General features: G+C 34.6%; 1 protein-coding gene across 1 annotated transcript; it reads left to right on the top strand.

Annotated features, from left to right (window-relative positions):
- The first annotated feature begins 2,167 nt into the window (after nt 1-2,167).
- On the top strand, nt 2,168-17,168 carry LOC148618824 (uncharacterized). The gene is made up of 26 exons (XM_088578079.1): nt 2,168-2,185; nt 2,438-2,711; nt 4,166-4,309; nt 4,587-4,771; nt 5,030-5,150; nt 5,549-5,641; nt 6,017-6,080; nt 6,395-6,597; nt 6,849-7,250; nt 7,729-8,076; nt 8,367-8,561; nt 8,796-9,259; nt 9,552-10,017; nt 10,710-11,065; nt 11,487-11,634; nt 11,987-12,565; nt 12,763-12,959; nt 13,164-13,296; nt 13,428-13,644; nt 13,804-14,044; nt 14,297-14,750; nt 14,915-15,154; nt 15,371-15,571; nt 16,061-16,240; nt 16,561-16,603; nt 16,894-17,168. Exons 2-25 carry the CDS (start codon nt 2,511-2,513, stop codon nt 16,564-16,566), a joined length of 5,838 nt encoding a protein of 1,945 aa, XP_088434205.1. The 5' UTR covers nt 2,168-2,185; nt 2,438-2,510; the 3' UTR covers nt 16,567-16,603; nt 16,894-17,168.
- The last annotated feature ends 935 nt before the right edge of the window (nt 17,169-18,103 follow it).

Here is an 18,103-nt window from a genome sequence, read left to right as displayed (position 1 = left end):
TACCAAGGTCTGTATTCATCATGTGGCGACAATAATGGGTAGAATAATGATTGATGAATGAACCGTTATGATGTACCGGAGGCTCCATTACGGTAAATGCATAATTTCGGTTTGATTTCAATTAAACTTCGAACTTATCCTTTAAATTACAGATCAGTGATCATAAAGCAAGTGATCATGTCCTACTATATGGCGACACTGGTGATAAAGACATTGGAATTCTATATGGATTAATTCAACACAGTATCAAGGATGAGAAACTTATTACTCATTTATCAAGTTACAATTGTCTTTATCTATAGGGATTTGACGTGTTCAACATACATACATGTACAATGATATTCACGGGTAGTAATGCACTTTTTTTAATAAAGTAACTGTTAGGTTTTTTGTCAGTTAAGCAAAAGAACTAAAACGAGTTTCTGGACCCAGAAACGATGTGTTAATCTCACCTGACATCGTTAAACGGCATTCACGATAGTAAGGAAAATCGGAAGAGGTAGGCTAAGTTCTAAAAACCGGGAAAGGAAGGCCAAGTTCTTAAAGGCTAAGTTCTTAAAACCGGGAGAGGAAGGCCAAGTTCTTAAAACTGGGAGAGGAAGGTCAAGCTCTTCACAGCCAAGACCTTAAAAACCGGGGGAGGAAGGCTAAGCTCTTAAAATTAGTTTATCATTAACCGCCCAATCGAAAACTACTGCAAATTGAAAATACTACACATTGCCACAGTGTGTAATGACTTGTAATATGTTATTTAGGGGGTTGTTATAACATAAAAAAAGCGTATTGCATGCTTCAGACTCCCCAAAAAAGAGGTAGCAGTACCAATATCTACTACGTTCACAAATACTAGTAATTGATTCTTTGAAGATAAGATCTTGTTCGGAAGCGATATTTTAATACACTACACTCTAACCTAGGATAATGTTATTTTCTTATATTGTTATTGATCATGTTTTAGTTGCAGTAATAACCTTGAACAAACCAAACAATTGATGTATACCGATGTATTTTACAATCTATCGTGATTATTTCATTCATTAATTAACATTTTTTACAGAAAATGTCCTGACTTACAGAATGTAAAGAACTTTTACATGTACACGACCAAAGAAGCAGCTTTGAGTAATTTATTGCAGTTTAATGGAAGAAGTACTGCCAAAAAATAAATCATCAAGGAAGTTAAGAATTTCAGTAAAAGACTTGGGGTAGCGGTCGCCCTGAGCGGTCGCCACAGAAAAAAGCACAAGTTGATATTACTGAACACGTAATAAGATTTCAGTTGAGTGAATAATTGTATATCGGACATAATTATTACATTGTTTTCCATTGTATTGAGCATTGTTGATACATTCCATTTGTAAAATCAAACTGGTAAGAGGAGAGAGACACATACTTACTACATAATATATAACGAATACCAACTGACGAACATTTTAGGAAGTGTTTTTTTAAAGGATATATCCAAACATTCTGGCTGATATTACCAATGTTTACCAGAATATTCTCATATAATATACATAATCTCCGAAAAAAGTTATGAAAGTTATACAATGGAACAAGAGGCGAATGCAAAATGATAATTATGAACAGAATTAATCACAGGCCGTTACACACGTTTTCATAATAAACACATTCACTGATAATAATCTACATCTTTAAGTACATCTAACCTCCTATTGGGTGCTAAAAAGGTATCAGAAGCAACAAATTCAATTTATGTCGAAAGATCAACATTTTTTAATCATTGAAATAGGACTTTGCAACATGCTTCACCATTAGGTGCAATCTTTCGATTGGGACTAAATCACAGATGTAACATGGAGAAAAATCAGTATATACAGAACACTGCGATACACTGTTGATATTGGAACTAATTGGGTGCCATCAGTAACTGTTTGTCAGATAAGCATTAATATCTGGATGTGATTAGCACCCCATTGTTTTATTAAACTATCTGTTAATTAACGTAACGAGAAAGTTGATCGTACCTGCTGAGTAGGAAAACATGTAACCCCTTACGTAGGTGATACTGCCCATATAGAGTTATCAATACTGTCCAAAAAATTGATCATCAACATCGATAAGCCAATCAAATGCAGATCTATTGGCAGGGTTAGAAAAATTGTAGTATAAAAGCTGATAGTTCCCGGCATCTCAACGCAGGATTAGCTTTGGATTCGATTCGGTGTGTAACGTATATTCCAACCTCTTATACCCCTAGTATACCATCTCCTTACCTTAACCCTCCAAACATCCAAACACTCTGTCCTTCTCAACCTTTTTAAAAACCATTACAGACAATTCCAAGTAACAATAAAACATTCTTTAATATTCGAAACCACTGACCATTCACGAAATTTTGATATTGTTATGAGTGAATGAAAAAGAAACAATCCAAATTTCCCATCAATTTACAAAAATACCTTGTTGATTTTAGACTAAAGCTGCATCCAAAGACCAACACAGATTGTCCAGAGTATACCTTCGTCTCCTTGTAACTTTCGTTCAAGATGACGCAGGCACAGTTAGCGCAGGATCCCGACTTTCAGTACTTGGCCGTCGATAGGGCAAAGTTGCTGAAGGAACAAACCAAGGAATTCGATGGCAAGAAAATGTGCTGGATTCACGATGCCAAGGAAGGATTTGTTAAAGCCGAGATTCAATCTTCAAAAGGAGACGATATTACTGTCAAATGCATCGATTCAAACGAGGTACAGTACAATTCTTATTCCCATTTCCCCTAAATATATTTTACCTCTTACGTACTAGTCTTTGTAAGAATCAGACGAAGTATAAAAAAATCTTAATTCCACCACTCTGACTTATTATTCTTAAAATGCTCGCAGATAAATCTTTGCATCATTGGATGTTTTCGGAAATTTTACATGACAATGATAGAAACTTTTGTTTTTTAAAAGAGTAAATTACCCCCAAAATGTTCATTTGCAGTACATTTAATTGAAATTATAACTCATTTTGATCAAAACAATAAGAACAATATCGTATGTATGATTCTGATTGTACAAATAGAGAAACTACAATATCGTATGTATGATTCTGATTGTACAAATAGAGAAACTACAATATCGTATGTATGATTCTGATTGTACAAATAGAGAAACTACAATATCAAAGCGATGTTTTTTTTTTTGTCCATTTTCCACTCGCTGCTTAATTCTTACAAAGACTGACGACTCTTAATTCATATCAATGCATGCAAAGAAAACGATAAAAATTGCCAAATAAATGTTTTATCATGAGATAAGTATATACAGTATATCCTCCTCCATTCGTCAGCCCATTAAAAACACATAGTGTCTCCATTATCTCCTATCAGCACATATGACTGATAAACAAGGCTGTCGACACGGACTTATTACTAAGATAAACAAGACTGATTACAGTTGCTAAATAAAAGACATAATTTTTAACTGCAGCATTAAAAAGTTATCAGCAATATTTTTACTTCGAAGGAATTGAAGTCCATTCATCGTGTAGTACAGATTCTTGACAAATAAGTCTGAGTTGTAAACGAAAACAGGATGAATACATTTTTTTATTTTTGGCCAAAACCATAGAATTACATATAATTATTTGATAACTTTTATCCTAAGTATCTGGTATGACTAGGGTTTAGACCAGTTTTAAAACATCATCACAACTCCGCGGCTTTTGTGTCCACTCGTCCATGAGACAAACGCATATGACTTTGTGAGGAGGGTTTAAAAAGCTATGATTTTAACTAAATAAAAGCTCAAGTCTCAAAACTTTTTCTTATATTCCACTACAAATAAATGTGGTAGCAAATTTCGAATGATAAAAATAAAAAATACTGCTTTTAACAGTGTTTATAATTTAAGATGGCAACCAAAATGTAAACACCATTAAGCGTATTCTGTAAAGTACTGGACATAGGAAGTGGTACCAGTTTTGATAGCATTAGAATTTTTTCTTTGGATATGCATTCCTCTTTCGATATAAGTAAGCTACGTGTGCTTGTTAACTGCATGAGATTCTAATTTGGCTTTTATAGATTCACAAAATATAGCTATATCACAATATTAGATTTTACTGATATATCGTTGTTTTCTGATCAATATTAACAAACACCCCCTCCCCCCCCCAAACGTACGTGTTTATAAAATATATTTTTAATTGACTACAGAATAGGACAGTAAAGAAAGATGACATTCAACAGATGAATCCACCAAAATACGAAATGATTGAAGACATGGCCAACATGACATACCTTAACGAGGCCTCTGTACTCCATAACTTGAGGGCTAGATACACCAATCAGCTCATTTACGTAAGTTATACGGGTGCAAGAACAAGAAATATTGGTTGAAATGTTTTTTTGATGTTTTTTTTTAAAATATTGAAATGTACTTGGGTATTTAAGTGAATATAAACGTAAGTTTTAAAGATCTTAAAACGTCATTTTAAGGAATTCGATTAGAAAAAAATATGCTTGAAAAGTAAATATTCAAGATTCAGAGTAACTTCTATCCACTGATATGTAATGTGTCTTGCATCAGCGCATTAACAGAAAAGAAATGTCTCAGCATCTGCCTTGTTGATTACAGACCTACTCTGGACTTTTCTGTGTTGCTGTCAATCCTTATAGACGTCTCCCTATCTACACTGATAGTGTCATTGCTAAGTACAAGGGAAAGAGGAAGACAGAAATGCCCCCTCACTTGTTCTCTGTAGCTGACAATGCTTACCAATTTATGGTTCAAGATCGTGAGAACCAGTCCTGTTTGATTACGTAAGTTTTGACATAGTATATATTTAGATGAACTCGGCAATTAGTAAAATGCATACTAGTACTTTTAAGTTTAAAGGCCAATCGGAAAGTATAAACCTACCACCTTCTGTTGATTTTATAGATGAATGTTGGTTTTACATTTGCTACCAATGACATGACATTATTTTCATTCTATACCAATTCGGTCAATCTGCTTCTTTTCAATTTTAGAGTATAAATTATTGGTTAAAAATGTTATATATGTATATGTATTTGCAGTGGTGAATCTGGTGCCGGAAAGACAGAAAACACCAAGAAAGTCATCATGTACTTCGCTAAAGTCGCTGCAACTCTAGGGAAAAAAGACAAAGATGATGAAGAAAAATCCGATTCAAAGAAGGTACAAACATTTTAGGCTGATAAGACATATTAACGTATTGTTATTATCTATTTTATCATGTAAATATAACAATTATCATATTTCGAAAAAGAAGATATATTTTCTCGCTTTGTCAGTCTAAAGTTAATACCAAATCCTATTCACATTTTTTTTTGTAAAATGTGTGATCACTGTGCTATGTTTTGTTATCTGACTGGTTCAGCAAGTAAACCAGTGTATGAAAGTCAAAAGCCGTTTTTGACTGAAAATATTCCAAACACAAAAGGCCACTCTGGAGTCCATTACCACGGTTGTCACCACTTTTGTCTAATGAATTGCGAGATTGTATAAATATCATTTGTGATGCCAACTGTGTCGGAACAAGTTTTAATAATGATATGTTTATTTTTCAATTTAAGGGTTCTCTCGAAGACCAGATTGTGCAGGCTAACCCTGTGCTTGAAGCTTACGGTAACGCCAAGACAACACGTAACAACAACTCCTCTAGATTCGTAAGTACCATATTTTACAAATATTCATGCAATCAGTTTATTCATCATTGGCTGCACAACTTCACCATTAGTCTTTTTCGAGATATATTTTAACAGTAAAATCTTGTTTCAAAAACTAAAATTGCAAGAAAAAGTGGATCTTAAATATTCTAAAACGTTACCACGTCTAGATTGTAGTTTTATCTTGAATACTTACCCTTATTCAGATTGAATAGCCTTTGCTTCTCAAATAAACTTTTTTTCTGAATTATTCAGCTGATTTTTTCAAAATAATAGAACATGAACTTAACATTTACAAAGAGTTAACATTTGAAAACTTTTCCCGATAATGGGCACATATTCATGGTTACATTTATTTTCGATTTAACCTTACAGGGAAAGTTCATCCGTATTCACTTTGGTCCTGATGGAAAAATTGCTGGAGCTGACATAGAAACTTGTAAGTATAGTAACAGTAAACGAAGTATTTCAACTTCCTTATGTCATTTTTTATCCTATTTTCATGTTACAATTTATATCTTTGGTAGCGTTTATGTAAGTGAAATAAATGTTTATTATGCATAGGAAATCACGCCAGCTCATGATAGTTTTGGATCAAAATTCGGACCAAAAAATTTTTTTAACTGCGACATAAAAATGCAAACTGCTTCTACTGGAAATTTTCACCGGTATCATGTAAGATATCACGAAATTTTCATTTTTTAAATTACATTTTCATTACAAATATATTTATGGACGTCATTTGTCTTCTAGATCTGCTTGAGAAGTCTCGTGTCACCTTCTGTCTGAGTGCTGAGAGAAACTACCACGTTTTCTATCAGTTGTTGACTAATGCTATACCTGAGTATCACGAAATGATGTTGGTTACACCAGACGCAGCATTGTACACTTTCATCAACCAGGGAGCTCTTACTGTCGACGGAATCAACGATAGCGAGGAAATGAAAGGCATGGACGTAAGTAGTGTTTTCAATTTATTAAACGATACCGACGGTTTAAAAAAAAAAAAGGTTACCGATGGGTACAAATATATGGCAAATGCATGTTTTCTTTTAACCTGCTTTATTTCTCGAACTAACCTTAAGACGACCACCTAAATAAAAAGGAAATATGTTTTAAAGTTTAACGATTTAAAACTACCAATATGATGTTTGAAGGAAGAAAGTGTAGCAGCTTTTACAGTTTTTTTTATCGTTTCTTTCTTTAGGATGCCTTTGATGTCTTGGGCTTCACATCTGATGAAAAGAAGAGCTGCTACAAATGTACAGCTTCCATCTTACACATGGGTGAAATGAAATTTAAACAGAGAGGTGAACAGGCTGAACCTGATGGTACTGCTGAGGCTGAGAAAGTCTCCTTCTTGTTGGGTGTCAACTCAAACGACTTCATTAAATGCTTGGTCAAACCAAAGATCAAGGTCGGCACAGAAATTGTCGCCCAGGGCCGTAACAAAAACCAGGTCATGAACTCCATCAACGCTATGGCCAAATCTCTCTACGATCGTCTCTTTGCTTGGTTGGTCAAGAGAGTCAACCACAGTCTCGACACCAAAGCGAAGAGAAACTACTATATTGGTGTACTAGATATTGCTGGTTTCGAAATCTTCGATGTAAGTATCTTTCTCTTTAAATTTAACAATAAATACTATAAGAATAAGTTTTAAGTTCAATATAAACCAGAATTGTCGATGTTAAAGACAATTGGTAAATTCTAGGTTGGAAGATGATCAACTGCATGTATATATTTTATTTCAATCTTGCAATTCACCATCTCATTATGTCATAATTAATATACCCACTTAAGTCTTGAAGAGTGCAATTACATTATATTTAAACGACTATGTCATAAATGTAAGTCGAATGTTTTTTATTATCATCTTATTTGTCTTTTGTCTGAAGGGAAGTAGAAATCATCTAATACAAATCTGTCGTTAATGGAGCTTGCTTAAGGACATGGTTAAATGTTTTCATATCAACTACAAACATTTTTCAGTCTTATATTGTTTAAGATACCAGTAGTTCGGGAACGTAATAACAAACCTTAAGTTAGTGTTTGAATTATGTATAGAATTTGCATTTATCTTGCAGTTCAACACTTTTGAGCAATTGTGTATTAATTACACCAACGAGAGACTGCAGCAGTTCTTCAACCATCACATGTTCGTCTTGGAACAGGAAGAATATAAGAAGGAAGGAATTCAGTGGGAGTTCATCAACTTCGGTATGGACTTGCAAGCCTGTATCGAACTTATTGAGAAGCCAATGGGTATCTTGTCCATCTTAGAAGAACAGTGCATGTTCCCCAAAGCTGACGACAAATCCTTCAAAGAAATGCTGTTCTCAAACCACATGGGAAAATCTCCTAACTTCACCAAACCAGGAAAGGCAGCCAAAGGAAAGAATGGTGACTTTGAACTTCATCATTACGCTGGTAGCGTAAGTAAAATGTTCATATCTTGTTCTATTTAAGCGTTGACTTTATTCATATTGATCGGTGATGACATTCCTTATTTCGATAGTTGTCGATGTTCTAAGTAAGTGAATGATTTATATCATAATGACTTATCAACTTCAAGATTTCTAATAGTTCAGTAGGTACTCGTATCTGAATAGTGTCGTGTGATGTACACATACGGTAGAAAAAATAACTACACATTTTAATTCCAAGAAATAGCGATCATACAAGTTGAATTTAATTGAATTTTATATGATTATTTTTGATACAGGTACCATACAACATTGCTGGTTGGTTAGACAAAAACAAGGATCCCATTAACGAGACTGTCGTCGAACTTTTGCAAGGATCCAAAGAGCACTTGGTTGTTACTTTGTTCGCTCCACCTGAAGGTGCTGAGGCAGCTGGAGGCGCTAAAAAGAAGAAGAAGTCTTCTGCTTTCCAGACCATCTCTGCTGTCCACAGGGTAAACAGATTTCATAAGTTCTTGAAATATCTGGAACTTAACTGGGCAATACATGGATGGTTATTCCATGTTAGAAATGTGAATGTTTATGATTTCATGCGTTATATTGATTGGGTGCAAGTAACACCTTTCTCATACTGACTTACATATATATAATTTAATTTTGGTAAACCTTACTTTACTACATGTAAGTACTTACCTGATATCATATAGTTTCTTGTGTCTGTGTTACAGGAGTCACTGAACAAGTTGATGAAAAACTTGTACAGCACTCACCCTCACTTTGTCAGATGTATCATTCCAAACGAAATGAAACAGCCTGGTCTTATTGATGCTGAATTGGTTTTGAACCAGCTCCAATGTAACGGTGTACTGGAAGGAATCCGTATCTGCCGTAAGGGATACCCAAGCAGAATCATTTACGCAGAGTTCAAACAGAGATACTCCATCTTAGCTCCAAATGCTGTTCCACAGGGATTCGTTGACGGCAAGGTTGTCACAGAGAAAGTTCTCCTCGCTCTTCAGTTGGACCCAGCAGAATACAAACTCGGAAACACCAAAGTCTTCTTCAAAGCTGGTGTCCTTGGTAACTTGGAAAACATGCGCGATGAGCGTCTTGGTGCTATTGTATCTATGTTCCAAGCTCACATCAGAGGATACCTTATCAGAAAGGCATACAAGAAACTCCAGGACCAGAGGTAAGAATGTTGTCGAAATGTTATATAATAAAAAGAAAGACATTACATACATCACTTATATACTGGTAGTTCATTGAAATATACCATATCTATGGAAGATACAAGTATTGAAATATTTTAAATCATTGGCGGAAGCAAGGAGGTCTGGTCAAGAAGTCCCCTTTTTTGCTTGAAAAACTTGTTAAATTTCTACATTTTTTTAAGTAGTTTTATACTTAGTATAATTCGAAATCGATAAAGCGGCATAACTACCACATGCTCAAATTATTGAAAATTATTTTTTTTTCTACAGAGTCGGCCTGTCTGTCATCCAGCGTAACATCAGAAAGTGGCTCTTGCTCCGCAACTGGCAATGGTGGAAACTGTACGCAAAGGTCAAACCTATGTTGAACTATGCCAGAGAGGAGGAAGAAATGCAAAAGAAAATGGAGATGATGAAAAAGATGGAAGAAGATTTGTCTAAAACTGAAAAGATCAAGAAAGAACTTGAAATCAAGAACGTCGAATTGTTGGAGCAGAAAAATGATCTTTTCTTGCAATTACAAACACAGGAAGACACTGTTATTGATCTTGAAGAGAGAGTTCAACAGCTCGTCAACCAGAAATGTGAGTTTGAGGCCCAGATGAAGGAAATGGAAGAACGCCTTTTGGATGAAGAAGATGCCGCTGCTGAGTTAGAGGGTATTAAGAAAAAGATGGAGGAGTCCAACCAGGAACTCAAGAGAGATATTGAAGATCTAGAAACCACACTGGCTAAGGTACAAAACATACATAAAACTGAAATAAAAATTAATCATTTGTACACGGAAAAGTAAGCAACCACGTAATTTAGCTATCTATTACACCCCAATTGCAAATTGGGTGGTATATAGTGATATGGGTGTCTGTCCGTCTGCCCTTCCTTCCTTCCTTCCGTCCGTTACACAGGAGGAACTCATCTCTAATCTGTAACTTCTCCTACACCACTGAAAATTTATTATTACGTTCCCATTTTGCAACTTGTATCTTAGATTTTGTTCCAAATCAATTTGGGGGTTTCACAATGCAAAACATGGACTTTGTCATTTGTAAATATGGGGACATGGAGACATCCCTTATCCATTACTCATTCTAAAACAACACTGAATAGAATTAAATGAAACTTTTACATAATCTTTCTTTCATGTTCGCATTGTGCACCTCTAATGATTTTAGTTACTTTAAGTTCTTTGTTGTGTATGTCTGTTTTCCATGTCTGGTCTTTGTCCCTGGATTACATTCTTTTGATTACCGCTATAACCTTGGTTCCCTTGATTACTCTTCCAACTTTATATTTTAACCCAAATCAATATGGAGGTCACCATGTTGGTTAGTGGGGGTATCAAGTTAGTAAGTATTGTTTTTCTAGTCTGTTTTGCTATAATTTGACATGTAAACTATCATTAAGCATGATTTTATTGAATTAACATAGGCTGAACATGACAAAACAACAAAAGACAATCAAATCAAGACTCTCCAGGGTGAGATGGCTCAACAAGACGAGCATATTGGTAAATTGAACAAGGAGAAAAAGAACTTGGAAGAATTGCAAAAGAAGACAATTGATGATCTTCAAAAGGAAGAAGATAAGGTCAACCATCTCAATAAAGTTAAGAACAAGCTGGAACAGACTCTGGACGAGTTCGAAGACAACTTGGAAAGAGAAAAGAAAATCAGAGGAGATGTCGAAAAGGCAAAACGCAAGGTTGAGCAAGATCTCAAAGCAACACAAGATGTGGTGGAAGAACTAGAAGGCAATAAGAGAGACCTAGAGGAAGCCAACAGAAAGTAAGACGATTTAAAATGATACTGTCCCGTTTAGTGTTTAGGTTATATGGTTTCTCTTTGCAGAGTCCTAATTTTTTGCAGATATTTACTGATTTGTCAGTAGAAATGATGGGTAATAAATAGAGTGCAGACACTTAGCTGATCTTTACTATGTTGGTGTATGTATACAGTTTATATATTTGGTCTGATCATCAATGTTCGTGATTGGTCAAATCAAAAAAAAATATATATTAATTTTGGTTGAACTTGAACAAAATAGTCCATCAAATTTTCTCTTCTAGAAATAAAAAAAAATGAATAAACCAAACTTACAAGCAATTTGAAATATGAAATTCTAACAAGTTATTTTTGTTGACAGAAATAGTTACCTGAAAGTAATTCACTGAATGTTTTTAAACGATGTTTGATCAACAATTTGTAGGAAAGACGGTGAAATAAACATGCTCAACTCCAGAATTGAAGAATGTGAAGGTGTAAATGCTCAACAAAACAGAAAGATTAAAGACCTCTTATCAACTATTGATGAGTTGGAAGAGGAACTTGAATCTGAGAGAGCAGCAAGAGCTAAGGTATGGACTACCAAGCAGAAGCTTTAAATCATAAGATATTCATACTGATTAAAGTCCCTCAATTCTTAATTGAAAATAAAAAAAGCCATGAAAAACGAAACTAATCTTCCTTACTCGAAGACAAATACTGTACCTACACATTTTGTATATCATCCAAATCTCTGAAAACCTTCGGAATCACTGGCAGATGGCCGTACAGCAGTCTTCCATAATACATTTAATACTAATGAAGAATCTTTGTGAATCATTATATGATATGAGAATGTAACGTTAACATATCTATATAAAATGAAGACGCTGAAAACTTTGGTGTGTAAAGAATCTACATTAATTTTCAAATGTGTTATTATAGGCTGAGAAACAGAGATCAGAACTGTCCAGAGAGTTAGATGAGATCAGTGTTCAATTGGAAGAACAAGGCGGAGCCACACAGGCTCAGGTCGACTTGAATAAGAAACGTGAGCAAGAGTTGATCAGAATTCGCCGTGAAATGGAAGAGCAAACACTACAAAACGAGTCTCAAATCGCTCAGCTTCGAAAGAAGGCACAAGACCAAGCTAGCGAGTTAGCCGATCAAATTGATGGTTTAAACAAAGTTAAGGCAAGACTCGAAAAGGAGAAAAAAGATCTTAAACGTGAGTTAGATGATGTTCAAAGCCAAGTACAATATTCCATGAAAAACAAGGGCGTCTCCGACAAGGTTGCCAAGCAGATGGAAGTTCAGATCTCTGAAATGAACAGCAGAGTCGAGGAAAGTCAGAGGACCATTGTTGACGTAAACTCACAGAAAGCCAGACTCCAGAGCGAGGTTGCTGATCTCAACCGTCAACTGGAAGATGCTGAACACAACATTGGTGCTCTCACAAAAGACAAATCATCTATCAGTCACCAACTTGAAGAAGCAAGACGTAGTCTTGAGGACGAGACAAGGGTAATTTACCATTTCTTTAATAAAATGGAATGTTTGAGTACAGTATTATGTATTAATGTACACCTAAAACACATACTTCATATTAAATTAACTAGAATCAACATAACGTACAGTATATTAGTTTTGAATAAGTGGAGATAAAATTTTCCTTTAATAAATTTGTTAATTACGGTTCTTTTATTCACTTTTTTTCACAGATGCGCCAAAAACTGCAGAGCGAGATCAGAAACATGAACGCTGATGTCGATGCTTTCCGTGAAGCATTTGAAGAGGAACAAGAATCCAAGAGCGATCTTCAGCGCCAATTGTCCAGAGCTAAGAACGAAGCCCAGCAATGGAGATCTAGATTTGAGTCTGAGGGTACATCTAAGACTGACGAGCTGGAAGAAGCTAAGTTAGTTTTTAATAAAACAAATCGACATTATATGTTATTATTACTATTTATTATAATTATGAACTCGTGATGTAGATCTTTCTTTTTTTTTAATTTTGTGCTGTTCATAGTCTAGGTTTTGAAATATTACAACAGTAATGTACATTGTAAGTGAATTTAAAATACAGTTCGTCTAAATGTATATTTTTATACTATTGATTTCAGGCGCAAATTGGCTGCCAGATTGGCTGAAGCTGAACAGAGCGCAGAAGCTGCTAACGCCAAGGCCAGTGGTTTGGAGAAGGCTAAAAATAGACTCCAAGGGGAGCTCGATGACCTGCTGATTGAAGTCGAAAGAGTAAGTCGCATATATTCATTTGCAAAAGCACTAAATCTATTGTTTGATCTGAATTCGAAAGACTTTACTTGTAATCGTACACATGTGAGATGAGGAAACATTTATTTTCATATGATTTTATAATTCTTTAGTCCAACGTCAGCTCAAGCACACTTGAGAAGAAGCAGAGACAGTTTGACAGGACCATCCAAGAATGGACCGTCAAGGTCAAAGAACTTCAGAACGAGGTCGACACAGCTCATGCCGAGGCTCGTAGCTATTCTGCTGAACTCTTCAGATGCAAAGCTCAATTCGAGGAAAGCAACACTTCTATTGAATCCCTCAGGAGAGAGAACAAGAGTCTTGCTGGTATGTCATGATATATAAGGTTTTGTAAAATATAGTTTACTTAAAAATAATTGCTCCATGAAGACGAAGAAAAGTTTATAAAGAACCTGTTAAAATAATACAAGGCCATAATTATGAAAAGCGATATGGTTCCAAACTAATACATTTATTTTATTTCAGATGAAATCCGTGAATTGACCGACCAACTTAGCGATGGTGGAAGGAACGTTCATGAAGTCGAAAAAGCAAAAAGACGTCTCGAGATGGAGAAGGAAGAGCTCCAGGCTGCCTTAGAAGAAGCTGAATCTGCTCTTGAACAAGAGGAGGCCAAGGTGATGCGCGTGCAGTTGGAAATTTCAACTGTTAGACAAGAAATCGATAGACGTATCCGTGAAAAAGAAGAAGAGTTTGAGAACACACGGTAAGGCTTAGAAGTATTTTCTTAAATATGGCATTGGATGGGACTCGGTCGAAACAATTTAATAAAGATGAAAGGTTGAAGTGGTCTTGAATTGATGTAGCTTAAACCATTCGTCGGAATAACTGATTGATTTAAAATTGCATCCTAAAATATACACAATATTATATAGATAAGGAGAAAAAGAGAAAATAAAAAAAAAACGAATGCAAAATTAGAGGAATTCATAAAAAGAACTATATTTTTACATTACAGTCGCAACCACCAGAGGGCTCTTGAATCCATGCAGATAAGTCTTGAATCTGAAGCTAAAGGCAAAGCTGAGTCCTCCAGAGTCAGAAAGAAGCTTGAACAAGACATTAATGAGTTGGAAATGGCACTTGATTCTGCCAACAGAGCCAAGGCTGAAGCAGAGAAGACAGTAAAAAGATACATTGTTAACATCCAGGAGATGCAGAGGAAGGTCGAGGAAGAATCACGTTTCCGTGATGAATCACGTGAATCATACGTCTTAACTGAGAGAAGATGTAATGTCCTCATTAGTGAGATTGACGAAGTCAGATCTGCTTTGGAACAGTCGGAGCGAGCAAGAAAAGTCGCTGAGGGAGAACTCTATCAAGCACAAGACCGTATTAACGAGCTGTCTGCCCAAGTTAGCTCTGCACAAGCTCAGAGAAGGAAGGTTGAAGGAGACATGCAAGCCATGGCTGTAAGTACTTATGAATTTATACATTTGAAGATGATAAGTAACTTCTATTTATCCAAAACTTCTGAATGCCTTTAATGTTAAGTAACAGCTTCTAGTTTTAGTACTTTAATCATTTAGTTAAATTAAATTATATAAATTTTTAGCTACAGTAACTTTAATTTCAGGCTGACCTCGATGAGCTGCAGAGCGAAATCAAGGGTGCTGATGACCGTGCAAAGAGAGCACTAATGGATGCTACCAGGATCGCCGATGAGCTTAGAGCTGAACAAGAACATAGCGCTCAGATCGAGAAAATGAGGAAATCTTTGGAAATCACCATCAAAGAATTGCACGTTCGTGTTGAGGAAGCCGAAACCAGTGGATCAAAGGGAGGAAGGAAAGTCATTGCTAAACTTGAACAAAGAGTAAGTTATTGTATTATCTACAAAGTATTTATCAAAAATTATATAACATCACACTAGCCTGTCTGATTTTTAAATGTGTATATACTATGTAGCATTTGAAATATTCTCATGATATTTTCGTAGAAATCAACTTCTGCATGATCAATACTATGCTATTTTTAAAAATCTCTTTCAAGAATTTTTTCATTATATCTTCTTACAATTATTTACTCGTAGGTACGTGACTTGGAAGGTGAACTTGATGGAGAACAACGTCGTCATGCTGAGACACAGAAGAATATGCGCAAAGCTGACCGCAGAATGAAGGAATTGGCATTCCAGTGCGACGAAGATCGCAAGGTTCATGAAAGACTCCAGGACATGATTGATAAACTCAACGCAAAGGTCAAGACATACAAGCGCCAGGTTGAGGAAGCTGTAAGTATTAGTTCCTACTTAAAAGACAGTTTATTTCTTAAAACATGAATATGAGAAAGATATTGTTTGCACAGTTCCAAGACCTATTTTTCCAACTATGTAAGCAAACTGTTATATCATATTATTACTAAACATTGTATAATGGCATGAACATTTTCGAATACTTTCAGTTTATTAATCATAACATTATTTCGTTATAATAATACACTGTATAATACCAACAAAAATAACAATGAACAGAATTTGACAAAGATAAATAGCATAGACTAATGAACAGTCAGTATTTTCGCTTAGTACAGAAACATCACTTGAAAAAGTGGATTTCCAAGTTGAAGGCTCAATTGAAAATTTTATTTTTCGATTTATATAACGAAAACTACTCAACTATTAAGAAATCTTTGCTTTGAAATTGCAGGAAGAAATTTTATTTTTCGATTTATATAACGAAAACTACTCAACTATTAAGAAATCTTTGCTTTGAAATTGCAGGAAGAAATTGCTGCTATCAATCTGTCTAAATACCGCAAAGCTCAGAGTGAGCTCGAGGATGCCGAGGAACGTGCTGAGAGTACAGAAGCATCTTTGACAAAACTTAGAACAAGAAACCGTAGCTCAGTATCCACGACTAGAACTGTCAAAAGTGTATCTGTCAGCAGAGCCAGCCCTTTTGTGAGTATTATGAATTTTATTCCGTTTACCTTGATTGTTAACATTTGATATAGACTAACGTATGAAGTAGTAGTCAAGTTGACAAATCATTTCAAATGAGTATTAGGTAGCTCAACTTCATTCTTCTGATATTTATAATTTACATTTCTTTGCAAAATTGTTGATTCCTTTGATAAATTACTGACAATAATGAATAAAATTACAGTACATATAAGTATCTGGTAGCTGGTATTTATCACCTGTCAGATTGGTGAACCATTTAAGACAAATGCAAATTGATAACAATGAAAGAGATGAAACATGTTTTATTTTTTTTACAGAAGTAATATGGAGGATGGTTGATTAAACAGTAAACTTACAATGGTGAGAACAATTTTCTTTAATTATGAATATCAATTTGGATTTCATACGCAGTCAATGTATTTAGTGTTCTATTTTTTATTGCTTCCATATACTGTATTTATGTTTTGAAACGTTTATCATCTTTATTTGGTTTCTCATCTGTAGCAGAGAAGGGACTCCATAATCCAAACAAATCAGTTAAAAAAACGTAAAAGTGTTTGTTGCATACATAGTTTCAGCATGAATAATTAAATATTCTATTTCGTTCTAATTGAAACCTAAAGAAATATTCAACCTCTTTTCTCTTGCAGATTGTGGAAAGGGAGATAATTCTATTTTTACCTTAGCTGATGTAGCATATGTGGAAAGTGACAAGGACGATTTAGTTGCATTTACATGTGGAGTGAATTATTATTTATTTCACCTTTAATTCACTTATTGAATTTAATCAACGATTCATTGTACATGTAACTGTGTTTTGTCAGTTCGTATGACCTTTTCAATGTTATGTTACGGTTGTTTATTTCCTCATTTCATACCATGCAATTGAATAAATGATGATAAAAAAAAACAACTTGATTGCTTTTTTTTTGGTTTTTTTTATATTGATACGTGGTCATATATCTATATGGATTTCAAGAGTTGAATATTGTAAGAACAACGAAAAACCCAATAAGATTTCTTTAATAAAAATAATAACATACACACAATATCAAACAAGAAAACAAAAACAAAAAATAGCGGATAGAAAGCAAATACGAACAAAAAAATGCAGTCACAGACAATATATATCATCTGAAAAAATGAGTCACAATTTGAACAAGACATAAGTATACACGAATATGATAATTTATAAATTCTAGGACAAACATCGTTAAAGCGACATCTACATTCTAAAGGCAAAAGACAAATAAAACAATCAATCAAATCTACACAATACACAAATAGCAAAATCAAATGAAAACAACGAAAATATGTGTTGCCAGCTAACGCGGTAAAAATCCGTTCCCTATAAACGCAACTCTTTTATCCTTATAGCCAGTACACTCAGTACAACAAAACCAGTCATTGTTGACACTCCATAACCATAACATTGATAGAGACGACACACCGATTCACAACCATAATATCCGAATTCTCCTTTTCAGAAAGATCCATCTGGCATTGGTAACAACCATACCTGCAATGAAAACAAAGGCAAACCACATAGAAATTTAATATTTTTAATTAATTCAAAAATGTTTATGGTATGGCTAGTTGACATTCTTGCATCTTGAAAGTAAGTTAAATAAATTTGAAAAATAATAAAAAAGAAACGGACAAAACAAAGAAAAAAAGTGAAATGTTATGAAGAGTAATGATGTATTGAAACTACAATGCGATAGGTACAAATATATTGGTTTCCAATGTTGGAAAATTTGAACAGGTTTGTTAAGAAACAAATTTACTTACTTGCAACACAGGAAGCAAAGAGCATATATGATTCCATTCTAAAGGTCCGAAGTGCAGTTCAGCCACGCT

This window comes from Perna viridis, chromosome 4, assembly GCF_037379345.1.
Source record: "Perna viridis isolate PV_CMFRI_1.1 ecotype Kerala chromosome 4, ASM3737934v1, whole genome shotgun sequence".
Classification (NCBI taxonomy): domain Eukaryota; kingdom Metazoa; phylum Mollusca; class Bivalvia; order Mytilida; family Mytilidae; genus Perna; species Perna viridis.
This window is presented reverse-complemented; position numbering and strand designations above follow the sequence as displayed.

What these genes read in the sequence shown, in the direction of transcription:
- LOC148618824 (XM_088578079.1), top strand. Translation starts at nt 2,511, where the DNA reads ATGACGCAGGCACAGTTAGCGCAGGATCCCGACTTTCAGTACTTGGCC. An exon ending in TTCATCATTACGCTGGTAGC is followed by an intron (nt 8,077 to 8,366) that starts GTAAGTAAAATG and finishes TTTTTGATACAG; the next exon opens with GTACCATACAACATTGCTGG. An exon ending in GTCTTGAGGACGAGACAAGG is followed by an intron (nt 12,566 to 12,762) that starts GTAATTTACCAT and finishes TTTTTTTCACAG; the next exon opens with ATGCGCCAAAAACTGCAGAG.